The sequence below is a fragment of the Ictidomys tridecemlineatus genome, chromosome 3 (genome assembly GCF_052094955.1).
Source record: "Ictidomys tridecemlineatus isolate mIctTri1 chromosome 3, mIctTri1.hap1, whole genome shotgun sequence".
NCBI lineage: Eukaryota > Metazoa > Chordata > Mammalia > Rodentia > Sciuridae > Ictidomys > Ictidomys tridecemlineatus.
In genome coordinates this window covers 6158769-6184040 of record NC_135479.1, presented here as the reverse complement: position 1 = coordinate 6184040, position 25272 = coordinate 6158769, and the positions used below count along the sequence as shown (strand labels likewise).

Sequence of the window (25272 nt, the reverse complement as noted above, 5' to 3'; positions counted from 1 at the left end):
GTAGCACAGGTTTGTGATCCCAGCTACCAAAGAACTTGAGGCTGGAGGATCACAAGTGTGAGCCAGCCTGGGCCACTAAGTGAGCCCTCTTTCAAAGCATTAAAGCCAGTCTCTGTGGCATAGGCTTGTAATCTCAGTGACTTCAGTGGCTGAGGCAGGAAAATCACAGGTTCCAGACCAGCCTCAGCAACTTAGTGACAATCCCCAGTACCGAAACTAAATCAAATAAAAAGGACAATGAATCCCTGGCATTATGTATAATTATAATGCACCAAAAACAAACCCAGGAAAAAACTGAAAACCAATAAAATAAATAAAAGGGGCTGTGGATGTAGCTCAGAGGTAGAGAGCCCATTTTGTCCAGCTCTAAATTATGGGGAGGAATTAGGCACATGAAAAGGAGAGGCTGCTGTGCAGAGGACAGCGAAAGTGTCATAACCCTGACACCTTCAGATTACCCCTTCAGGGGCTGAAACCCCATTTTCTCATAGTAAATGATGCTTCATAAGATAAGTCATGAGTTTTTTTGAGGGAGGGGGCTGCTGAATTAGGGAATGGAACCCAGCACCTAGCACAAGCTGGGCAAGCAGTGTGCCACTGAGCTATGGCAAATATTAAGGTTCTTCTAAAAGCAGAGCGTAGTGCTAGGCCCTGGGAAATACAAATCATAGTACTAGTACTCACAAGGAATGTTCTGGAACCCTCAAGTTCTTTCTAATATACAGCATTAGCAGGAATTACCAATGCCTGATGTTATAGGGGGAGTGGGAGGTGTGATTACAACCTGCCCTGGCTGGTGGACAACAGTAGCACAGAGGAGGCCCAAGAATCTTCCCTGGGCAGAGATGGTAGGGGGGGCCATACTTAGTCCTGTGATAGTAGGAAGCCAGTGGGTGGTTTTAAGCAGGTAAGTTTTAAGTATTTTTCTATAATCAAAATAAAGTTTTTATTTAATGACATATCATGAATTTGTTCATTGTTTTGATATGAAATGTTTGTATTTTTATTTTACAAGCATTCTGTAGTTACAAACTTGATTTCTCATTGATTCATGGTTTAGGAGAGAAAAGTTTAATTTCTAAGAGCCTGAGTTTTTAAAATTGTTTTGTTACTGTCTTTCATACTGTTGCTATTAATTATTGATTTTCTGTAATATTTGCACTGGGATCAATCAATATTACCTATAGTTTGTGATTTTTTTCAAAACTTGAGGCTTCTTCATCTCATATTATCAATTCCCATAGTTGTCCTGTTTGAATGATATAAAGTCTAGTAAATGAGCTGTTTCTAGTAAATGAGCTGATTCTCCCTTTTATAACAGTCTGCTATAATCTCGTTTGTTTTGCAAATATGTCATGCTAAAATCATTACAGCAGATGCTTCAGCAATTTCTTTTTAACTCTTTTCAGCTTTATATATATTTAATGCTATTTTTTCACTACTTAAAAGTTTCTAACAGTTTCTTTCAGTAAATGCCTGCCTTTATTATTGAATACTATTTGAAAAATTAAATTTGCTTTCCAGTTCTGGGGCTTTCCAGTTTCTGAACCCAGGAGTGCTCTACCAGCATACATACTATATCCTCATCCCTTTTATTATTATTATTATTATTATTTTGAGAAAGGGTCTCACGTTTTTGTCTTGAATTCAACTTTGCTAGATAGTGATGACTCCACATTTTTGTCCCTCCTTTACAAACTGCTTATTGTAAAAGTATTCAGATATACACAAAAGTAGAACAGTAAATGAATCTTCCCATCCCTATCACCCAGACTCATCCGTTATCAAGATTATCTTGCACTTGTTCCCTTTTCTCTCTTTTCTGTTCTTTTTCTAGAGTATTTTAAAGCAAACTCCAGACATCATTTCAGTTCATCCCCACATATGCAAACATGGGTGTTCCCTTGGAAAACCACAGTGTGAGCATGTGTTTATTTTTGCTGGAGATGGAACCCAGGGCCTTTTGTGTGCCTGGCAAACATTCTACTCCTCTACACCACAATGCCGTTATTGTACTCACAAAAATAATTGTGATTTCTTGGTATGCTTTAATACCCAGGCCGTATTCAAATGGCTCCCATTGTCTCAAAGATACCTTCTCACAGTTAATTGGTACAAATGAGGGTTCAAGTGAGGCTGACAGCATTTTGACATTAGTCTTCTCAATTCTTTTAACTTAATGCTGCCTTCCCTTCCAGACACCACCGACTTATGGAAAACAAAAGGGTTCCTACAGAATGCCTCCCATTTTAAATTTACTTTAAAAAAAGTAAAGTTGTTGTTCCAGGGGTGCTTAACCACTGAGCCAAATCCCCAGCCCCCCCTTTTTTTTCTGTGTTTTATTGAGAGACAGGGTTTCACTGAGTTGCTTAGGGCCTCGATAAGTTGTTGAGGCTGACTTTGAACTCACCATCCTCCTGCCTCAGCCTCCTGACCCACTGGGATTGCAGGCATGCACCACTATGCCCAGCTCTCTTCATATCTCCATGGTGTTACTTATCTGTTTCACTCTCAGCTATTTCTAAACTGGAAGTTAGTTTTAAAGACTTCAATAAATTCAAATGCAATTTTTGGCAAAATTTTTTTCAAAGGATGCTGTGTACTTAACAGCTTGTGGGAAAGACACACAATGCCTGTTCATCTTTTTGGTCTTAGGAGTTGACAACCTGATCTGTCATTGCCAAGTTACCAATCAACTTTTCACATAGTGGTTTCATCCACTGATAGAATCTGCCTGAATAACCTATTACATTAGTGATTTCAAAATAATCTTTTTCCAATATAATCTTTTTCCACATTTATTGGCTAGAATACTTTGTAAAGAGCTTTTCATCACTTTGAGCTACTTGTATACCCTGAAATACAGTTGCTTGAAGAAGGATAAAGGCTTAATTTTTTTTTTCCCTTCAATGCCAGTTTGTTTTTGGATATTGGGGATTGAACTCATGAGTACTCAACCACTGAGCCACATCCCCAGCCCTATTTTGTATTTTACTTAGAAACAGGGTCTCACTGAGTTGCTTAGGGCCTGTTAAGTTGCTGAGACTGGCTTTGAACTTTCAACTCTCCTATCTCAGCCTCCCCAATCGTTGGGATAACAGGCGTGCACCATTATGCCCAGCTTCAACGCCAGTTTTAAGAGTAGTGAATCAGTTTCCCCAATAACTACTCAACCTACCCAAAGATGGACAGTTTGTACTTGCATTTTGGGTTGCTCTAACTCAATTTTTGCTTCCCATGGGGGTGGGGGTGGGGTGTCTTTGATGACTTTTTTTAAAAAATATTTTTTAGTTGTAGATGGACACAATATCTTTGTTTTTATTTTTTATTTATTTATTTTTTTTTTAAATTTTTTTTTTTTTTTTAAAGAGAGAATGAGGGGCAGGGGACAGAGAGAGAGAGAGAGAATTTTAACATTTATTTATTTTTTCTTAGTTCTCAGCGGACACAACATCTTTGTTGGTATGTGGTGCTGCTGAGGATCGAACCCGGGCCGCACGCATGCTAGGCGAGCGCGCTACCGCTTGAGCCACATCCCCAGCCCTTGTTTTTATTTTTATGTGGTGCTGGGGATTGAACCCAGTGCCTCACACATGCTAGGCAAGTGTTCTACCACTGAGCCACAACCTCAGCCCTGTCTTTGATGATTTTTTGTTGTCATAATTATGCATTTTTAACTATATAATTTTGCTATATATATAGTATATATGTGTGTGTGTATCTGTCTTTCTATCTATATAAACTTCCTCCCCTAGTGATTTGCAAAGCAAATCCTATTCTGCTAGTGACTTATTTTTCAAATGTAAGATTAGGGGCCAGGAATATTGCTCAGTGGCAGAGCTTGAGTATAGCATATATGCGTCTTAGGTTTGATCCCCAGCAACAAAACATAAAAAATTACAGGCTCGGGATATAGTGCAGTTGGTAGAGTGAGACCGTGGATCAATCCCCAGTACCAAAAAAATATATTAATGCTTATGCAATGCAAAACTGTCAGCCTAAGAGAAAAAATGAAAGTGACCCCTACCCACCCAGATGTCTTTGAGGGCCTGAACACTGTTGTTCACTGTTACAGGAAATCCTCCAAAGGACTCCCTCAAAGCAGCTTATCTCCCTTCATGTTACAATACTCAACAGCACTCATGTGGGTGTTTTCTCTAATTATCAAGTTTTTAACTATGCCCTAAATTTTTTCTTTCTTCAACTTCTCCATATTTTCACTTGGCTATTGTCTGAATCCCTAAATCTTCAGCTGGATGCCTGGGTGCCAGCTGAGCGATTCAAAGGCCTGGGGGCAGGGGTGCGACTATGACACAAGCAACTCTAGGTGGACTAGACCCTGCCCAAATACCCCTACAAATCAGGAGCGTGGCACCAGACTCCTCTGCTCACATACACTGGACATTAACTTCCTAAGAGCTGTCAGCTGTTGGTTCTCTTCTCTAATGAAGTCCATCTGCAGCATCTGCAAGAATGTCACAAGGTTTCTGATACGTGTATCCTACCTTTCCATATGCACACTTTTCCTACAGGATTTATTTAAACATTTCCCAGGTTCTGTCATTTAATTCTGATGTTTGTAAATAAGAAAACTAAAGTCCCAGGACAGTAAATAATAAGTCTACAATCAGCAATTAAGTGGCAGGCATAACAGGTCCTTTGACAACAAGGGCAACTCTTTCCATTACCTCATCTATTTTGCAACAGGGTCTCACCATGTTGGCTTCTACCTGTGTTCAAGAGTCCTCCTGCCTCAGCCTCATAGGATTTTTATTTATTATTTATTTTTGCTGAGGATCTCTATCAAATTGCAAGTTAATGTTTTTTTGTTTGTTTTTCAATATTTATTTCTCATTTTTTTTTTCCAGCGGACACAACATCTTTGTTGGTATGTGGTGCTGAGGATCGAACCTGGGCCGCACACATGCCAGGCGAGCGCGCTACCGCTTGAGCCACATCCCCAGCCCCCCAAGTTAAGGTTGTAACAAAGTTTACTTTTCTACCACTTCTGTGCCTAAAAGTTGCCACAGAAGTCAGTCCCTGCAGTTACACCTGCAATTTGGACCTGCTGTTGATTTACTGAGGACAAGCCAAAGGTGGCACTTCTTGTGGTTTGAAAGCAAAGATGAAGTTCCAGAGCCTCAGTGGACAATTCCTCCCTATCATATCCCAGGGAAACACACTTTGTTAAAATTTTAGCAGCCCTAAGGCCTCAGTAATTGACTTCTACACAGTTTGAATTTAGATGACTGGCCTGACACATTTGGGCTCACCTTTCCACACCTAAGAGGGAGGTTTAAATATCTCAAACACAGAGAAGATGACACACTCGGAATTATATAATTAATATTTTTAATGTGCAGAGTTTGTAATACAAGGGCAGAGATTCCTCCTGGATTCAAGTTTTATAAATTCTCAATGGGCTGGTGAGGCCAATAGGGATACTTCTTCTTGTCTAATTTGGTTTCTGGGAAGACTTCGTTTAAGTCCTCAATGGTCATCTGATCAAATGGAATAATGTTCTTTATTTTCTCCAGCTGGAAAGAGCAGAAATGTGTTAGGGGAAATAGGGCTACAAAATGCAAAACAAGAATTTAAGAAAGATATAAAATATACCAAAGGCAAAGCCTGTGGTTCATCCTTACCTGTTTCTCATATTCTTCAATCCTGGCCTTTGAGAGAGACACAAACTCAGCACAACTTTTTACCTTTAAAAGAACCAACAGATTCTGTTGTGAAACCAGGTTGTAACCTGACCCTGAAGCTCCCAAGGTATGGGAAGTCCCCAGGCCGCTCTTGCTCTCCTGCCCTGTGGAGATATAGCTGCCTGCCTACTGAGAGCTAAACCACAGCTTTTGCTAACACCCACAAAGCAGCCCAGGTACAAAAACAGGTTAGTATGGCCTGTTTCATAAGGGCTGGGCACTGAACAGCCAGGGCAAGACACCTGACCACCAAGCCAGACTTCTCTTTGGGGGAGCCATCAGGTCCAATGTTTCAGTTGTGTATCTGAACACCTGTATAATTTTTCTACCTAATTTCAATACCTTGCCTTTGACAGCTCTGTTGAGGTATAAATGACATATAATAAGGTGCACATATTTAAAGAGCACCATTTGATGTAGGTATCTACCTGTGAAATCATCACCATGCTCGAAACAGTGAGCATATGTATTACCCTTCTCCCTCCCATCCCTAGGCAATCATTGATGTACCTTCTGTCACTATAGATTAGTAGAGATTTACACAAATAGAATCATATGGTATTTGCATTTTTTTCTTGCTGCTTTTTTAACTGAGCATAGTAATTATTATTATTTGACATTAGGAACTGAACTTAGGGGCACTCTACCACTGCGCTTCATTGCCAGTCCTTTTTGTATTTTGAGACAGGGCCTCAGTAAGTTGCTGAGGCTGCCCTTGAACTTGTAGCCCTCCTGTCCTAGCCTCCCGAGTCACTGGGATTACAGGCACATGCCACCACCCTTGCCTTTCGGCATAATTATTTTGATATTAATCCATGTTGTAGTATTTATTAACAGTTCATTCCTTTTTATTACTGCTAACACTTTTTTTTTTTTTTTTTTTTGGTATCAAAGATTGAACTCAGGGGCACTCGACCACTGAGCCACATCCCCAGACCTATTTTCTGTATTTTATTTAGAGACAGGGTCTCACTGAGTTGTTTAGTGCCTTGCTTTTGGTAAGGCTGGCTTTGAACTCATGATCCTCCTGTCTCAGCCTCCAGAGCCACTGGGATTACAGGTGTGCACCACCATGCCCAGCAACACCTTAATTTTCAATTTAATTTGTTCTACCTTTTACTAGCTGCTAAGTAATATATAGCTGTGCTAGTAATCCAGCTCAAAATTTTTACATGTGTCCTATACAGGAGATGCTGGGGCACAATGGGTTAAGAAACTTAGAATAGGGCTGGGGTTGTGACTCAGTGGTAAAGCACTTGCCTAGCATGTGTGAGGCCCTGGGTTTGATCCTCAGCACTACATAAAAATAAATAAATAAAGATATTGTGTCCAACTACTATATATATATATATAAATATATATATGAAAAAAAAAAAAGAAACTTAAGAACATCGATTACTCACATCTTCCTTTTCTTCAGCATCCACCTGTGCAGTATATTTATCCTCTGGCAAAGGAACCTTCAGGGCATTAAACTATAAACAGGGACAGTGAGTTGGCAGCAATATACCCAGAAGCCCAAAGAAAGGGCTCAAAGTTATTCCTTAAAGATCATATTAAAGCATATTCTCCACCCCAAGAAGAAACCAATATGCATTTCAGATGTTGTAGTAGAGAGAATATTTTACTGGGAAGAAGAGCTCAAGGATCTTCTCAGCTCCATCACTGACTGACTGAAGACCTTGGATATTTCTTTATAACAATGAACTTCAGTTTCCTCATCTGGAAAGGACAGCTGTACTTAACAAGAAAAATAACCTCACATTCTGAAGAAGTCCTGAATTGTCTTTGACACGAAACCCCAGAGATCTTATCAGCAGAAGTAATGGTATATGATGGAGATAAAAATGGTCTTTAGAAGATTGCTTGATGTTATAGCCTAGCACTTAACACTACCCTCAAGTGGAGAAGCAAATGAACTTTGGATATTGAGATTTAATGTGAAAATATTATGAGAGGACAGATGAATAAGAAATTACAGCTCTAAGGGATAACAAAAAAGAGCAGAGAAAAAGGAGGGAAACAGTAAAAGGGCAGAAAAGATGTTGGTCTGTATCAAAAGGAGACAGCGGGAAGCTAAAATGGAACTTAGGCAGAGTTAGAAAGAAACTCTAACAGTTGTCTGGCTCCAGGCAGCAAGGCCATAGTATTCCTTTGACTGAACAGACCCTGAATTCTCAAATCCTACCACTGCAAGGGCTTTGGCCACATCCATCTTTCCTAAAACTCCTTTGGGATCTGAGTGCTACCGTCATATGGAATATCTACCTTATCTACCCTGTCATCTTCCGTATGTATATGTACCTTCCTACTCCCCATTCAGAAGCCACTTAACAAGATCAGTGCTTTAGTTATCTGAAGTCTCACCTTCTTTTCAAAGTCATCCACCAAGCCCGCCTTGGCAACATTTGCCTTGTAGTAAGCCCAGTCGATAGCTGGTGGTTTCTCAGGCAGAGTAGCCAACCTGCTCACATGCAAATGCAAAAGTCAGGTTTGTTCCATGAGAAACAGAATATTCACACAATAATCTCCCTATTCTTTACTCCTGTGGTATAGGGTGTCATCAACTTTTCTCTTTTGTCATCACAATGATGCCCCAAAATACTTTCATTTGGAAAATGCATGGATTTCTTTATTCTTTTGTTTGAAGAGTATCAAAAATTCATATGCAATCCCAAAACATTGTTTCTAGATTCAGTGAAAAGTAGGGGGTTCCCTCTGAGGAACATACTGACCTGGAGGAGAGGGTCTCATTCCAGGACTTCAGGGAGTTAGCAATAGCCTTCTGGTTTCGGGGAATGATCTCCCCAAAAGCTATCCAGTCAATGGTTTTTAGAGCAAGTTTGCGCCCAGCCATCTTGGGATCCTGGAAGATAGGTTAGATCAAAACAGTGATCCTGGAGTGAATCCTCTGAAGAAGGGCATTTTAGAAACAAGCAAGTTTTTAAAATAGATCAGCATCCTTTTAGTGCTTGGTGGGTTTATTTTATCAATTAGAAGAATGAGTTTTAATAAAATCAAGAAAGGGCGGTTTACTTTTTCAAATTAACCATACAACCCAGCATATAAATGTGTTCTCTTCCACTAGATTGTCCTTCTGTATTCCCCCAACTCCTATTCATCCTTAAAAGCCCAGCTCCCAGTCAGGAGTAGGGGTGCACACCTGTAATCCCAGTCACTCAGGAGGCTGAGGCAGGAGGACCACAAGTTCCAGATCAGCCTGGGCAACTTAGGAGACCCTGTCTCAGAATAAAATTGAAGGCACTAAGGATGTAGCTCAGTGGTAGAACACTTACTTAGCCTGCACATAACCTGAGTTCAATCCCCACTGCCAACAAAAAAACAATCAAGATGCACATCATCTTGCAGTATGATCTTATGCCCTACCAGATTGGTCATAGACCTGCACCCTTCTGATTAATATCTAATTATCCACCACTGCACTCTTACATGCCCTGCATTTTAAGAGGCATTCCATACAGAGATGAATATGAGAGAAAATAAAAATTGGCTGCAGCTGTCTTACACCAAGGCCATACAGGAAAACTTAATTAATTTAAATTAAGATCAGGGTCAGAAATTAGAAGTGTGTAAAGTCAAAGTTCTCTACAAGCTATGGAGTGGATTCGAAAAAGGTGAAGAAAGCTTCCTCAGGATCTTAAAAAGAAAGTTGTTAAAACACCTGACTCTCCAGGCATGGTGGTGCATGCCTGTATTCACATTGGCTTGGGAGGCTGAGGGAGAAGGATCAGAAGTTCACAGCCTCAGCAATTTAAGGAGGCCCTGGGCAAATCAGAGAGACCCTGTCTCAAAATATAAAAAGGGTTGGGGAGATGGCTTGTAGCTAAGTATTTGGTCCAATACCTGGTACCAAAACAAACAAACAAACAACACCTCTCTTCCTTCCCCTCCCGCAGACTGTTAGGAAACTAAGATGCCAGACAATCAATGTTTTTTCAGAGGTTCTTCCAAGCACCTGAAGATAGAGTTAAATGAAAAGGGCTTTTCCCCTTTCGTTTATAGCTTATTCCCCAGCGCCTAGAACAGGTCACAAGTATAGGAAGTGCTCAATGTATACTCGTTGAACGGGTGAATGAACCCTGGAGCTTAGAAGTCCTGAGCGCTGCACAAACTGGAATCCTGGAACGCTCCAGATGCAGGGGAAGGCGCAGCCCCGCAGCCTGCTAAATGTCCCTCAGCATTAACTCTGTAGAGTGTGTCCCTGCCTCACAACCACAAGACCGAGATCGCCGCGCTGGGAGCAGAAGACTGTGCCAGACAGTTTGTGGCAGCGCCTACACTAGCTAGCGGCGGCCGGGTGACAGCTAGGGCCCGCGACCTCGCGCGCGGGGTGGAGTGAAGAAGGGAATGCGGGGCAAAGCACTCTGCCAGCGGGACACCCCGAGAGCTCGGCGTCCTCGGCGGGGTGCAACAAGGAAAACGCGAGGTCGGGAAGACGCAAAGCAGAAGAACTCTGCGGGGTTCGCACTCAACGCCCGGATCCCCACTCACCTTCACCGACCCCAGGAGAGCGTAGTCCTCAGCAGCAAGTAACGGAAGTGGGTCACCGGAAGACCTCCCCTCATCCAATCGCAAAGACAAAGGGGCGGTCCTCACTTCACATGTCAGCCAATAGAGACGGAGCTTGTTTAGGAAGTCCCGCCCCCGAGGGCGGGCGCGGCGCCTGCGCCGCCAGGGTCCCCGCTAGTTAGGGGCACTCCCGTCCCTCTCCCCCTGCCCCACCCCCGCTGATGGGCCGGCCCAGCTCTCCCTGCCGAGAAATGGGCCGGTCCGGTGGCGCGCGGGCAGCGGCGGCGGCGGTGGCGGCCCAAGATGGCGGAGCTGCAGCTGGACCCGGCGATGGCAGGGCTGGGAGGGGGTGGCGGGAGCGGGGCGGGCGACGGCGGCGGCCCGGGCCGTGGGCCCCCCAGTCCTCGCCCGGCTGGCCCCACGCCCCGCGGACACGCCCGCCTGCCTGCTGCCGTCGCGCAGCCGCTGGACCCAGGTCCTGGACCGCCCGAGCGGGCGGGGGGCGGCGGCGCGGCCCGCTGGGTCCGGCTGAACGTGGGCGGCACCTACTTCGTGACCACCAGGCAGACTCTAGGCCGGGAGCCCAAGTCTTTCCTCTGCCGCCTCTGCTGCCAGGAGGACCCGGAGCTGGACTCGGACAAGGTGCGCCCCGCCCTCGGGCGCGCCCCCGGGCCTGTGGACTCCCTGGCTTCCAGTCGGTCTCCCGAGTCCTGCCCGGGCAGGCTCCTCACTGGCAGGGCGCTCAGACCGGGGCCCCGTCCCCCTTCCCGCCCCCTGGGCCACCCGAGGCCTCAGGAGGACGCGCCATTCCCGCATCCTCAGGCACACCCCGGTTCTCTGCGACCCCGCCCTTGGTTCTCAGCAGCGCTTCCCCACGCTGCCCACCCGCACCCGAGAGCCGGCTCCACACCCGCTTCCCTGTCCTCCCAGCCTCTCGAGTTTTTCCCTGGCTGCCTTTCCGCCCCTCGCTGCTGATGCCAAATTCGTCCAGAATTGGGTCAGGGCAAGCGAAGGGAGCTCTGTAGCTCTCTCACACTTCGTGCTGGACCCCCGTGCCAAGCCGGGTTAAAGCCTGGGTCTGACAGTGGCTTCCACCGCTCCAGGAAGTCCCTCTTGTTATATTACTCTGTTTTCCTAAAGTCCTGGTCCTAGAACTTGTACCTGGTTACTGTTGCTGTTTAGGTCCCTGAGATCCGGTGCAAATCTAGGTTGACTCGGTTAAGACAGTAAAAATGAAGACCCAGAAATACTGCTGGACAAGATGCATGGCTGCTAACCAAAGGGTTGAGAGGTTATGAGACACTTCCTTTTCCAGTTTGAACTGTTTGAATCAATATTTTTAACTTTTACAGATTCGTCTTTAATTCCCAACTTAGAGCCACTGACAATAACTTACACCACTTTATATCCTACACAGCACTCAGCCAGTTAACTTGTAACAGAATTGGGATTGCGTAAATGTTCATTTGTTTCATTTTTCATTTCATTTCCTAATAAATCTCAGGTTGATGGAAACCCATCCTGCCCTAACTTTAAAAAAGATTCCAAAACTCTTGTTTATGTGGAATTATTTTTATATATCCTGAATCTTCCTTATGGCTGTATAAACCAGTTTCATCTTGTTCCTTTTACTGTAAAGATGAGTAGGATTAAAGCTGCTTGGAGCCAAGTCCTGGCAATACCACGCTTCCTCTGGGCACAGATCTCTGGGTGTGTGAGATTACAGCTGGCAATGCAAAGACTCCCACTGGTGTTGGCCTGGAGCTCAGGAGTGTGGCCAGCTGAGCAGAGGTTTTCTTAGAATCAGGAATGTGAATTGGGGGCAATGGAGAATAAGACTGTCCATCTCAAACAAAGATTTAAATCATGCAGCCTTAGCGTTTTCTTCCTCCTTTTTAATAATATACCACTGAAGAATGTTGGTAATTGTCCAAGCAAAGATTGTAGAAGTTCAAACCAGTAAATAAACACCTAGATGATGGCTATGACTATGCATTTCTGACATCTGACCTGAAATGATCTTAAAACACAAGATGCACGAAGCCAGCCTACTTGCCAATAGTTTGTAATAAGCAAATGTCTAGCAAAATTTGTCCTCATTAAATTTTTTTATATTTATTTTTTAGTAGTTGTATGACACAATACCTTTATTTTATTTATTTTTATGTGGTGCTAAGGATTGGACCCAGGGCCTGTCATGTGCTAGGCAAGAGCTCTACTGCTGAACCCACAACCCCAGCTCCTTGCTACATTTTTTTTTTTTTTTTAGCTGAAGAACTGAATTGTCTTAGGGCACTGGCAAAGAGAAGGAGCCCTCTCAATTTAAAAATGTTACTGAAAGTTCTAGTGATACCCTTGTGCTTGGTTGGCAGGATGAAACAGGAGCCTATCTGATTGACAGAGACCCCACTTACTTTGGTCCTATCCTAAACTACCTCCGCCATGGGAAACTCATCATTACCAAGGAGTTGGCAGAAGAAGGTAAGAGCTCTGTTTACACTGAATTTTTCAAAATTCAGGTCAGTTAAGGCTGTTAGAGACTTGAGTTTTGTTTGAGGTTTTTGTGGGGCTCATATACAGGTGTACAGGTTTATGAAATGAGCAGGAAGCCTCCAGTTGCCTAGTCTTGTTTGAGAGAATCTTGTTGAAGGAAGCCCCATAGGGCTTTGTTCAGCTTTCTCAGTTAGAAGGAAGGTAGGTAGCTCAGCTTTGAAGATAGCTTCAGGAATTTTTTTTGAGCCTGCAGAATTGTCACAATCCTTTTTTACATTTACTTATGAGCTAGAAGTGAATGTCCATAGCCTGAAGCACCACATCTCTAACATTCAATTATTCATATTTTCAATTTTAGTTTGAACTTGCAGCTGTAAAAAAATAATAAAGGCTTGGCCTCATTTTTTTTTTTTTTTTCAAACTCTGGTCTCATGCTTCCCTGTAAATTTTTGAGGCTGACCTAATTCATTCTCCAGTTCATTGTTAGGTATGTTATTGGTTGCCTCATCTTTTTGATTTGTAGAGCATTTAGACTGTAAGTGGGTCTAGCTCTCTTTCTCAAAGGCTTGGCTTGGTCTCACTGGAGGCATTCAACTGAAGTTTGGGTTCCTTTTCTAAATCCAGGGCACTCTGATGTCGGAGCTTGAGCTCTGAGTAAGAATGCTTGTAATGGCTATACTCATTAATGAGGTGATGGCAAAACAGTTCTATTTCAGGCAATAAAAAGAGGAGTTGCTCTCTTGTAGGGGGAGATTTGGAAACATTCTGGGGTTTTTTGGGTTTTTTTTTAAGTGTCCTTCTTTGAAAAACATTTCAAATTCATACAAAAATAATGAGGCTGGGCTTGGTGGCATAAGCCTGTAATCCCAGGAATTCCAGGTGAGGCAGAAGGATCCAAACTCAAGGCCAGTCTCAGCAATTTAGCAAGGCTCTAAGCTATTTGGCGAAACCCCGTCTTACAATTTAAAAAATAAAATAAAATAAAAAGCACCTCTGGGTTCAATCTCGGGTACCAAAAAAACAAACAAGAAGAAGAAGAAGAAGTAGAATAGTATATTGGGCTGGGGTTGTGGCTCAGTAGTAGATAGCTCATCTGGCATATGTGAAGCACTGGGTTCAATTCTTAGCACCACGTAAAAATAAATAAATAAAGGTATTGTGTCCATTTATAACTAAAAAAAAATTTAAAAATAACATTAAATTCCATGTACCTGCCATCCAACTTCAACAATTACCAACTCCTAATTAACATTTTCTAATGCCTTTAATTAAAAAAAGAAAAAAAACCACAACACTCTTTTGAAATAATTTTGAACTTACAAAAAGGGCAAGAATAGTACAAAAAACTCTCTTTACCCAGGTTCACCAATCCACACCCCCTATACCCCCTGTGCTGGAGATTGAACCCAGGGGCACTCTACCACTGAGCTATATCCCCAGCCCTTTTTATTTATTTATATTATTTTTTTATAATTCTTTTTTTGAGAGAGAGAGAAAAAATATGAATCTTTTTTGTAGATGGACACAACATAATGCCTTTATTTTTTTATGTGGTGCTGAGAATCAAACCTGGGTCCCGCCCGTGCTAGGCAAGTGCTCTACCCCTGAGCCACAATCCCAGCCCAGCCCTTTTTATTTTTGATTTTAAGACAGGGTCTCAGTAAGTTGCCCAGGCTGATCTGGAATTTGCAATCCCCTGCCTTAGCCTCCTGGGTCTCTGAGATTATAGGCTGCACCACCAATGCTGGCTACATTCACTGATTTTTAACATTTCTTATTATATTTATGCTAACATTCATTCTCCCCCTCTCTTCTTTTCATCTTCTCTTCTTTCTCCTCTCCTCTCATAATTCTAAATTTCTGATTGCAAACTTTACCCCTGAATATTTCTGTGCGTTTTTCCCAAGAACAAGGGATATTCTCACATAACCCTACTTTGAAACTTAGGAAATTTAATGTAGATAAATACTTCTATCTGCAGTTTATATTTCATTTTTACCAGCTGTTCTAATAATGGCCACTATAGCAAATTTTTTTTCCTGGTATGGGATCACACATCTGATAGTTTTCCTTTCTAAGGCCTTTGATTTTGTTTCGAATAAGAGTTTTTCAATGATTGCCTTTTATATTATTCAAAATAATAAGCATCCCATTAAATTCAATACACATAGGGTTATACACACCTATCTGCCAGTCCTTTTAAGGGAAAACTGGGTAAAAATTGCAAGCTCAGGAGGTGGCCAATGTGACTAGTTCCAGGAATTAAGTGACATATGGAAGGTGTCCTGTAGTAGCTAATGGGCAGGGGCCAAACATAAACAGTGGGGGTGAAATAGTGAGCAAAGCAGTCCCTGGTACTTGACTTGGTTGGGGAAAAGTTTGTGGGTATACCCTAAACATCAAAGAGACATTTCCAAAGCTGAAGGAGAGAGACTGAATTTATATATGACAAATGCAGTTTTTGGCAAGCCTCTAGTTGCTGTTTTCCTGGTGAGCCCAAATATTTCTGACCAGTCTGGTCCTTGTTCTAGGTGTGCTGGAGGAAGCAGAGTTTTACAACATTGCCTCTCTCGTGCGGCTGGTTAAGGAAAGGATACGAGACAATGAGAACAGAACTTCACAAGTAAGGTGTTTTGAACTGTTAAGGGGAAAGTGTCCCCAGTGGCTCTCTGTGTCTGAGTGGCTATGACTTGAAAAGGATGGCTTTTCCCTTAGAGCTAGAGTCTGTATAGAACACTGTCCGTCTGCTATGCAGATGGTGCCTACTTGGCCAGGGTTGTTCAGCACAAAAAGAATGAATAATAAAACAGAACAGCCATGTCCCTTGAGAAGAAAATGTCACTGCTCGCCATATGGCCAAGGCCATTTTAGGTCCAAAGCCTGCTCTCTCTGACCTAAGATCCATCACTTTCAACATAAAGCCTAAACAATCTCTTGCTTCTACCTGCTGGCCTGTAAGCATGTCACATCTAGCCCCTGCAAGTCCCTTGAAATCAGCTATGACTCATGCTTCCAAGAAAATGATACTCAAGCTTCTCTCTTATTTTTTAATGTTTTATTGATAGACATTTATTTTATTTATTTATTCTTATGTGGTGCTGAGGACTGAACCCAGTGCCTCTCACATGCTAGGCAAGTGCTCTACCACTGAGCCACAATCCCAGCCCTCAAGCCTCTCTTTTTATTAAGATGTCTGGATCTTTGTATTTACTCAGTATATATGGTAACAAATGAAGCAGAATTTCCCACAAGTTTGAGGGAAGGGGAGATAATAGAGCATACTTAACTTGTTATTTCTCATGTCATTCATCATATGTCTGTATGGCCACTCAGGATCTATTAGGTCTTTTGGATTCTGTGTGTAACAGAAGGTCCTTGACCCCAAGTCTAGCAGGAGAAACCAACCCTCCCTTTCTTTTGTTTAAGAAAGAACAACTGTAGAGTTGCAGAAACGGGGCTGAGTTTTTTTCCACCACAGCCATCTGCTTTGTAGCACGATTGCCTCTTATCCCACCAGCTACTGGTGGTGGATGTTTTATTTAATCTGTTGCAGCCTAGGACTTGTCTGCTGTTAAAAAAGAAGGCAGTCGGTTTCTCTTTAATAGCACTCTGCTCTTTCTGCGTCAGATTTCATGTATCAACATTTTCTGGCTCTAAATGGAATATCTGGATAAAAGCTGGCAGGAGTGACCCAGAAATGAAATAAATCTCTCATCCCCTTTATCTCTGGCTATTTGCAAAGGTAGAAAGAAGACTTATCTGGTCGACTGCTAAAAGGTTCCTTGTTAATGTTCAAAGGTGAATTCGTAGTTGGTTTGCAGATGTTCATGTGAGACACAATCTGGTGTCACCAGTCCCTTTGCCATTGTACACGTCTGGTATCTTTTACTACCATAGATATTTAATAGCTTAGACATTTTTGGAAATTAGTTTTATCCTTATTTTTCCACATTCTAAAAAATACTTGATTTCTTAGTAGAAATGTTGATGGTACCATATGAACTACATATTGAATGTTTTCAAATCATGGTATCTGAACATTCTCTGTTCTTTACCATAAACTAATTCCTTGGGAGCATTATAAGATTTCTGTTTGATGACAGCAACTAAGTTAATTAGTCCCCTAGATCCTAAAGGCTTGTAGATTTATATCAGTTGGAAGCTTTTTTGTTCTGGGACTGTCAAGACCTTTTTGATGTTAATCTTTCCATCTCTTCTCTGAGAAATGGATTTGATGTTGTTCAAAGACGCCCTCTTTTGCCTTTGTGCACATGGTTCTCAGATGAAGTTGGCTGTGTATGGATTTCCAAACATTACCTCCTTTAATTTGTCTGCAGTCCCTCACCTCACATATGGCAGGCATCCAGCCAAGTCCAAGATGTGGGGATTCTAACCCACCTTTTCTCTTGTGGCTTTTTAGCTTGTTTAGCAGCTGCTACCATTCTAACTGCTTTTCTGTCATTAGTGTTATGTTTGTAGGTGATTAATCTTGGTACTTTTTGGAGCACCTGTGGTTTACTTTGGAGGAGGAAAAACAGAGGCACTATAATGCCATATTAAATACTTGGGACTTGGGTAATTGTGCTAGTATCACAGATCTTTGGTGATACTCAACATTTTTGTAATACAAATCATCTGGCCAGTTGGGTGCAATGGCACACTCCAATAATTCCAGCAGCTTGAGAGGCTGAGATAGGAGGATCAAAAGTTTGAGGCCAGCTTCAGCAATTTAGTAAGATCCTATCTCAAAACAAAAAAATATAAAGTACTGGGGAATGGCTGGGCATGGTGGTACATGCCTGTAATCTCTACGTCTCTGGAGGCTGAGACAGGAGAATCACAAGTTCAAGGACAACCTGAGCAATTTAGCTTGATCTTAAAGTTTGTCTCAAAATATAAAAAGGGCTAGGAGTATAGCTCAGTGGTAGAGCAATTGCCTAGCATGTGTAAGGCCCTGGGTTAAATTCCCAGCATGCACACAAATGCATACACACATACCTGATTGTTTCCAGGTATATGGATAGAGCCAATTGAAATCCTTAGCAGATTTGTCATATGCTTTATATGGGAGGAAATTTTTAATACCTTGGTCAATGATAGTTATGCAATACTCTTTGTAGTGTTTCATTTTTGTTTTTGTTATAAAGTGCTGGGGTTGGAATCCAGGACCTCAGGCATGCTAAGCAGGAGCTCTACACTGAGCCACACCCCTAACCCCCAAAGACTCTTACTATTTAGGAGGTTCCAAGGGTTTGGGGAGCTCTGCCAGAAATTTAAGACAAAAATCAAATATTTCTTTTTTTACTTTTTTTTTTTTTTTAAAGAGAGAGGTGAGAGAGAGAGAGACAGAATTTTTTTTTTAATATTTATTTTTTAGTTTTTGGCGGACACAACATCTTTGTTTATATGTGGTGCTGAGGATCAAACCCGGGCCACACGCATGCCAGGCGAGGGCGATACCGCTTGAGCCACATCCCCAGCCCACATCCCCAGCCCCAAATATTTATATTAATATATTACTCTTATAATCACTTACATCGGTCTGAATAAACCAAAATATGCTGTTATATTTGTAGCATACACATCAGTTTAAGCCACTTCAGGGGGAAAAAAAAAAGTATGACTTTCTCATGCAGAGTTATTGTGGAAATGGATGCAATCTTAAGTTTGTTAACATGGTTGTTCCCATAATTCACCCTCCCAAGTTAGAACTAGTTCACCCACTGATTGATGTTCTTGGTCCCTTTTTCCCTTCTTTCTTTGGGTGAGTTTTCATTGAGAACCCAATGCTATGGTCGTGGGATGAGGGTGGTCAAGAGTCTCTGCAGGCCTCACCAAGCAGCTGCCCCCTATGCTGCCGTGCTCAGTCTGCCTGCTTGTTGCAGGGCCCCGTGAAGCATGTGTACAGGGTCCTGCAGTGCCAAGAGGAAGAGCTCACACAGATGGTCTCCACCATGTCTGACGGCTGGAAATTTGAACAGGTATGTTTCTCAAAGAACAGCTATCCTGGTACCTCAACCCAGTGGGACAAACTCCTCAATTGCTGTCCAACCAATTGCTGTCCCTGGGAAATGGGTAAGGCCCGGTGAGATCCATTCCAAAATGTGGGAAGAGAGAGTTACTTGGTGCCCATTACTTGCTTATAATGTGATGGGTTGGGGAGGGTGGAGAGGAGAGAGCCACATCTCCCAGCTTCATATCCAGAGTTTGAATTTGACAATTTCCAACAGAACCAGCAAGCTATTCTAGGCTTCAAAGAGATTCCCTTTGGTTTTTCTTCCCTCAGAGAGATTTCTTTCAAATGTGCTCTGTTGGGCTGGGGTTGTGGCTCAGCAGTAGAGAGCTTGCCTACCATGTGTGAGGCCCTGGGTTCGATCCTCAGCACCACGTTAAAATAAAGATATTGTTCAACTACAACTAAAAAATAAGTGTTTAAAAAATAAAGTGCTCTGTAATGAGTCCCTAAAGAAGGTAGTTCAACAGCAAGCCTATCTTCTCCCATAAGTGCTTGGTGAGCAGGTGCCGTGAGGGGATCAGATGCACTGACCAGTGTGGCTTAGTTGTGGCCCATGCTTCTCTCTGCTGTTTCTTTCAGCTTTGTGCTCAGGTCTGAGTATCAGAGCAAAACTACTGAGTCAAGTTTTACTGTTTTCTTCCATTAGATGGCAGAATTGTTTAATTCTTCGATCCTCTTCAAAAACAGGAAGGCTGAGGGTGAATAGAGGGAATATACTTTTTTGTAGAGTTAAAGAAGCCACCTGAGCTGTCACTGTAAGCTCACCTTGTAAAATAAAAGTTAGAATCTGTGTTCTAGATCAAATGCAGAGCTGCCTCTGGCTTCAGACCCAGTGCTGGGACGCTCCTCACCCTTGTCTCCCCCTGCAGGATCAGTGGGCCTGGCTTTTGCCCAGGTGTGGATGGCAAAATGCTGTGCATGGTTGACTATCCCTCCACCCTCTCTATATTTGCTCTGATACAGAGTCTTAAGCCAAGCTGATGTTTTTTTTGTTTGGTTTGGGTGTATTTTTTTTATTTTTTTTTGAGGTACTGGGGATTGAACCCAGGGCCTGTGCATACAAGGCACTCTACCAACTGAGCTATATCCCCAGCCCCTGTATTTTTTTAAAAAAATTATAAATGAGTGTTTTTTTGTGAAACTAATAGATAATTTATGTTGCTTCCTCATCTTGTTAATGCCCTGTGGAGGGACGATCTGTTCTTGCTTCTATGATCTAGAGAGGAAGCTGAACATGGAACTGAAGTGCCCCCACCCCAGACAGACAGCAAGGAGTTTCCATCTTGTGGCCGTGTGTACTTGTGAGGATGACCTCACCCTGGGCTCAGCTCCTGCCTCTGCGTGTGTATTTCTGATTTAGGAATAGGCACTGAATTCATTTCTCCGAAGGGTTAAAGTATCAGCAATGTGCACCTTTGGGGAGCTGTTCAGTGATTCTGCACCTCCACCTCCTGTCTAGGACTACCACTTACAAATCGACGGTCTGTGTTTTGACTGAAGCAAGTGTTCGTTTTCATTCACAGAAACGTTCTTCTTCACCTCATGTTTGACAGACAGTGATTGTGTTTGCCTTTAGGAGGATTTCAAGTGTTAGGGTGAGGGAACAGTGACAGAATTCAGACTTCTCTTCTGGGGAAGCCTACTTGATGATGTCCTGGTGCAGTTAACCCCCAGGTCTTCAGTAGTGTCAGAGGGTTTTTTTGTTTTTGTTTTTGTTTTAAAGAGAGTGAGAGAGGAGAGAGAGAATTTTTAATATTTATTTTTTAGTTCTCGGCGGACACAACATCATTGTTGGTATGTGGTGCTGAGGATCGAACCCGGGCCGAACGCATGGCAGGCGAGCGCGCTACTGCTTGAGCCACATCCCCAGCCCGTCAGAGGGTTTTTTGTCCTTGAGAAATAAAACCACAAAATCCAGTCGGGGAAGGGTATGAGGGGTGCACTTGACTATCTTCACATCACTGCCTGTTTAGTCACCATCTTCTTTTGCCAGCTGATCAGCATTGGATCTTCCTATAACTATGGAAATGAGGACCAGGCAGAATTCCTCTGTGTTGTCTCCAGAGAACTAAATAATTCTACCAATGGCATCGTCATAGAGCCAAGTGAAAAGGCGAAGGTAAGAAGCGGCTTGTCCAGGTTGTGTGCTGGTTTGGCCCAGCCCTCTGCCGCAGCCTGGCTGCTGCTCCTCCCCGCCTCCCTCTCCTGCAGCAGCTTTGCGCTTCCCTCTTTGGGCTCCTTTGTCTGCTGAATTTTAATCAAGGTTTAGGGAGCCACGGCAGAGGTTTTCAGTTAGAAAATGTGAACCTGAAGAGGTTTCTTTGGCCTTTGACAAGTCAGTGAAAAAGCAATGTTTTATTGCACTGATTACTCCGTGGAGAGATCTCAGAACTCAGTATCAGTCCTTCTTCCCCCACCTCAAGGACAAAGGTCTCTTCATACCTTTTCCTCCCTTACATTCCTAGAAATCTGTTGTACACTGCTTCCTTCTTTGCTTCCACTGTGCTCCACAAACATGCATGCACACCACACACACACACACATATGTGCGCGCGCATGCACTTCTAAACTACAGGGTAAGAGGAGCTTGAACCATTTTCTTAGCTTGGGAAGACCGGTCCAGTGGCACAGAAACTCAGGACCAACTGTGTTCAGCAAGTGTCCCAGGGTACTCAAGGCTTAGTGTCTGCCTTACCACCATGTCTGCCCACAGGGTCCAGTGGATGCAGTCTGGGTCTTTCCTTTTTTCTTTTTTAAATCATTTTTATTGTAAATTATAACTTAATTTCACTGTAATCAGATCATATACACTGGTTTAAATTTTTTATTATTTATTTTTAGTGCTGGGGTTTGAACCCAGGGCCTGTGCGTACTAATAAGCACATGCTTGACCACTGAGCTACACACCCAGGCTTCTGTAGGTCTTTCCTTCCCTTTGTCATCTCCTCAGCACCTCAACCTTTTCCCCCATTTTCCACTTTCAGATTCTTCAGGAGAGAGGATCTCGGATGTAAGCTGAGAATCCAAAATTTCAGAATCCGGAAAGGCAAGAGGGCAATTCAGCAAAATAGCTCCATGCAGTTAAGTCTACACCTGTATGATAACCGAGCTACTGCAAAGCAAAGCTGAGCCTGCCCCAGTGAAGAAGTGTCCTGGTTAAAACCAAAGGAACCCCACCCACCCTTGGGACTCCAGACAGACGCACCTCTGGCTGCAGATCCCCTTTTCAGAACCTGCTTTTGTTCTTATAGCCAGTGTTGTGACAGATCTTTACAACAGCAGCATGCTGGGTCTCCAAATGGAGCCTTTGGGGATCTGGGGGAAGGAAGAAGGAGGAAGGCCTAGCTCCTTGGAAACAGCCTAGCCATCAGGGAAGCTGGAGCAGACAAAGGAGGACTGTCTCAAGCCGTGCCCTGGTCTCACCTGCGTGTGCCACTCTTTCCCCCTGCTGGGCACCCTCCAAGATTTGTAGCAGATGCAGAGGGTTCTAGCTTCAGTGTGTCAAATTGAGGTTCTGACACAGGATGGAATCACCAGAGGACCCACATTCTCGTGAGCAGAGCCTCTCAGGCAGGAGACGCTGGGGTGTCCTCTGTCTTGGGAGGGTGGCGGTTCCTGCTTTCCCACAAGTGGCTTTGTCTGATTAGTCTCCAGCAGCTGGGCTCAGTGTGACCAGCCTCTCCTCAGGAAGAGGTTTGAGGCAGGTGGCATCCTGCACCAAGTCAGGGGAGTGCCAGTGGTTGGTATGGCTGCTTCTGCAGCCTCCTCTTAGACCCATTGACCCCATCTTCCCTGGCTTTTTAATCTGGACCAAAGATAAAGGACTTTGAGGATCCTTTGATGGCTTGGGGTGGGGAAGACTATCTGTTTTGAAGTTGCCAAATGTGTCATGTCGTACCTAAAAGTGTTGTTTCTGTGATTTGTGTCTTGAAAATGCCCTGACCAAACGTGCGATATTTTGTCTCTCCTTGGTGTCGTCTAACCTTGGCAAACCTGCCCCACAGCATTGTAGTGACTCCACACCATCCCCAGCAATGTGTGCACTTTGGTGGGCAGTCTGCAGACTTCTTGTGTCTCTGTCCCCACCACTGCTCCTTCCTGGGGACTGCCACATTGGTGAGAATAGAGTACTTTTCTGACCAGCATGCCACAGAGGCCTCTTTAGGCTGTGACCACAGAACTTGTAATTGCAACTTGTAATTCAAGTGTCCATGAGTAGTCGGGGAGGCAGAGGGGCTAGGGAAGCCTTTATTTTCCCTAGACAGCTTTCAGCAGGCACATGGTTGAAGAGGAGGGTGTACCATTGAGGTTCTCTCTGCTCCACAGTTCAGCTCCTTGCCAGGGGCTCAAGGTTAGTGATTTCTGGAGGGACTAGACTCTAGTCCAGTGCCTATTGACCTTGTGGCCTGACCATGCCCAGATGGTTTAGCTTTTTTCAGGAGTCTCACTTTTTCCTTCTCTGTAGAATAGTGTAGAAATGTGCATACAGGGCTCCTTCTGCACCTGCGTCAACACAGTGTAAATGTACATGTTGGCGCCTCAGAAGTCTGTCTGTGCTTGGTGTTCTCATAGCTGTAATGTGTTAGGTGAACTTCCTACAGGAGGAGTAGACACCCCTTCTTCCAAAGGGCCACAGGCACCCACCCTATCACACCTTTCAGGAAAACAAAAGATTTGGGTGTAGTCAAAGACAAGTAGAGATGTTCTGTTCAGCGTAGGACAGAAGACCCCAGAAGAGAAGCCTTCGTCCAAATGGAGTTAAGTGATGTCAGACCGCCTGGGAGGAGCAGCAGTGTTTGGGACTATGTTGCTTATACTTGGGGGTAGGTCCCAGTGCCTCTGGCCCCACCCCAGCTTTGTCAGCCAGAAGGCTGGGGGGCAGATTTTGAGCAGGTACCTCGCGAGTGCTCTGATATCTTCATTTAACCTTTTTTTTTTTTTTTTTTTTTTTTTTTTTTTAAAGAGAGAGTGAGAGAGGAGAGAGAGAGAGAGAGAATTTTTAATGTTTTATTGTTTAGTTCTCGGCAGACACAATATCTTTGTTGGTATGTGGTGCTGAGGATCGAACCCGGGCCGCACGCATGCCAGGCGAGCGTGCTACCGCTTGAGCCACATCCCCAGCCCCTTCATTTAACCTTGTAGAGTACCACAGCTGCTTTTGAGTGTTAGGCCCAGTGCTCTGGGCCACAGACAAGTGGCATTTCTGCTGTCTTTGGGGGCTGGTATTAAACTTTTCCTTCCTCATCGCAGCCTAGTCAGTTTAACTGTTCCCGTGCTCCAGGAATCTGAAGATGGCTCATTTCTCATGGCTCCTGGGAAGTATTTTCCCAAACCCTTTATGAACCCTGCCACTGTTCTTGCTTGTAAGCCTTCTCCCTGGAAGTCTTGCTGGTCCCTGCAGAGAGCAGCCAGCCTGTAGGTTTGGTGGTGTCACATGACCAGAGACCCACACTTTCTGCTGTGCCAAGACTGCCAAGTGGGGAGCATCTCTGCCTTTATCTCTGCCCTGGGTCTCGGCTGAGATGCTGCTGGCTGGGCCCCGGAGCACCACCCTCCCCACGTGCTGGGCCGCAAGGCACCCAGCCTCCCGAGAAGTGACTTCATTTCTGCATAGTCACACTGTGCTTGGGTGTCAGCAAGACTGGGAAGCAGTAGAGAGGCTGAGAGGGAATAGGGCCCAAGGGACACCCACACCCTCCAGCATGGCCTTTCGTCTGGACGTCTGGACCTTTCAGACCATGCCTGTCACTTGTGGGTGCCCTTTGTTACTACTCACGTGTTTGAAATGCTGTGACTTTTTTTTTTTTTTGTCAATAAAGATATGAAACAAATGCCCTGCCTTGGCCCTTGGCCATGTTCTCAGTCATTGCCACTCCGGCTTCCCTGCCCCTTCCCCCAATTCTCAAGCTGGTCTCAGAAGATGGCTCACTGTGCCTGTCCTCATTTCTCCTGCTGTTAAAACTGCCTGAGGGGCTCTGGGTCTTCTTCCTCCTCCCTGTCCTTTCGCTAAATCTGAAAAGCCCAGGAGAGTGCTGAGGAACAGAAGGTGGGGACAGATGGGCTGCCTACCAGAGAGCTGGAAGGACATGGGAGGAGTATGCGAAGGTTTTTAAAGGAAATGTGCCCCTGGAAGAGAAGCGACCTGGGCCCATTTCTCCACAGGAAGAAGATGAGTCAGCATGGGGGGGAAGTCTGTCACTGAGGTCATGTGGGGGTCCTTTATTTACTTTGGGGGTTTAGGAATATAAAGCTTACTATTGAGTATTTTGGCACAGTTGGAGGAACCCTTTCCCACACAGGGCCTGCAAGTAGGGAGACGAGATGCTTGCAGACTAGGGATTGCGGGAGGCAGGTGCCTCCATTTGGGTCCATTTGGGAAACAGACCTGGCAGCTGAGGACCAGGAGCACTGAGGTGCTTCAGCCGTGGGGACTGCAGAGTGCAGTCTACTCCCAGGACAGAGCAGTGGAGAGAGCTGGAGCTGAGTGCAGACTGACAGGAGGGACCCGCAGAGGAGATGCAGGTGCTG

The 25272-nt window shown here is 44.1% G+C and overlaps 2 protein-coding genes and 1 long non-coding RNA gene across 5 annotated transcripts in view; 2 read left to right on the top strand and 1 right to left on the bottom strand.

Moving 5' to 3' along the window:
- LOC120884020 (uncharacterized) overlaps positions 1-1318 on the top strand; it is a 3369-nt gene extending 2051 nt beyond the window's left edge. The window contains exon 2 of the long non-coding RNA XR_013435938.1: positions 1-1318. This exon is cut by the window's left edge and continues 1426 nt beyond it. This is a non-coding gene — a long non-coding RNA (uncharacterized LOC120884020).
- Positions 1319-5335: 4017 nt separating this feature from the next.
- Atp5pd (ATP synthase peripheral stalk subunit d) lies at positions 5336-10321 on the bottom strand. 2 transcript variants are annotated; one of them, XM_005332540.5, is made up of 6 exons: positions 10218-10321; positions 8441-8571; positions 8073-8169; positions 7109-7180; positions 5646-5708; positions 5336-5537 (listed from the first exon to the last, which is right to left on the bottom strand). In XM_005332540.5, exons 2-6 carry the CDS (start codon positions 8560-8562, stop codon positions 5406-5408), a joined length of 486 nt encoding a protein of 161 aa, XP_005332597.1. In that variant the 5' UTR covers positions 8563-8571; positions 10218-10321; the 3' UTR covers positions 5336-5405. The 2 variants fall into 2 exon arrangements, with proteins under 2 accessions (XP_005332597.1, XP_077897845.1); XM_078041719.1 differs by lacking the exon at positions 10218-10321 and adding an exon at positions 8869-8950.
- An 82-nt stretch (positions 10322-10403) lies between these two features.
- On the top strand, positions 10404-22691 carry Kctd2 (potassium channel tetramerization domain containing 2). Of its 2 annotated transcripts, XM_005332697.4 has the most exons (6): positions 10414-10877; positions 12608-12716; positions 15260-15351; positions 18614-18709; positions 20738-20863; positions 21729-22691. In XM_005332697.4, exons 1-6 carry the CDS (start codon positions 10539-10541, stop codon positions 21756-21758), a joined length of 792 nt encoding a protein of 263 aa, XP_005332754.2. In that variant the 5' UTR covers positions 10414-10538; the 3' UTR covers positions 21759-22691. The 2 variants fall into 2 exon arrangements, with proteins under 2 accessions (XP_077897844.1, XP_005332754.2); XM_078041718.1 differs by lacking the exon at positions 21729-22691 and having other exon boundaries at positions 10404-10877; positions 19965-20772.
- Positions 22692-25272: the final 2581 nt, after the last annotated feature.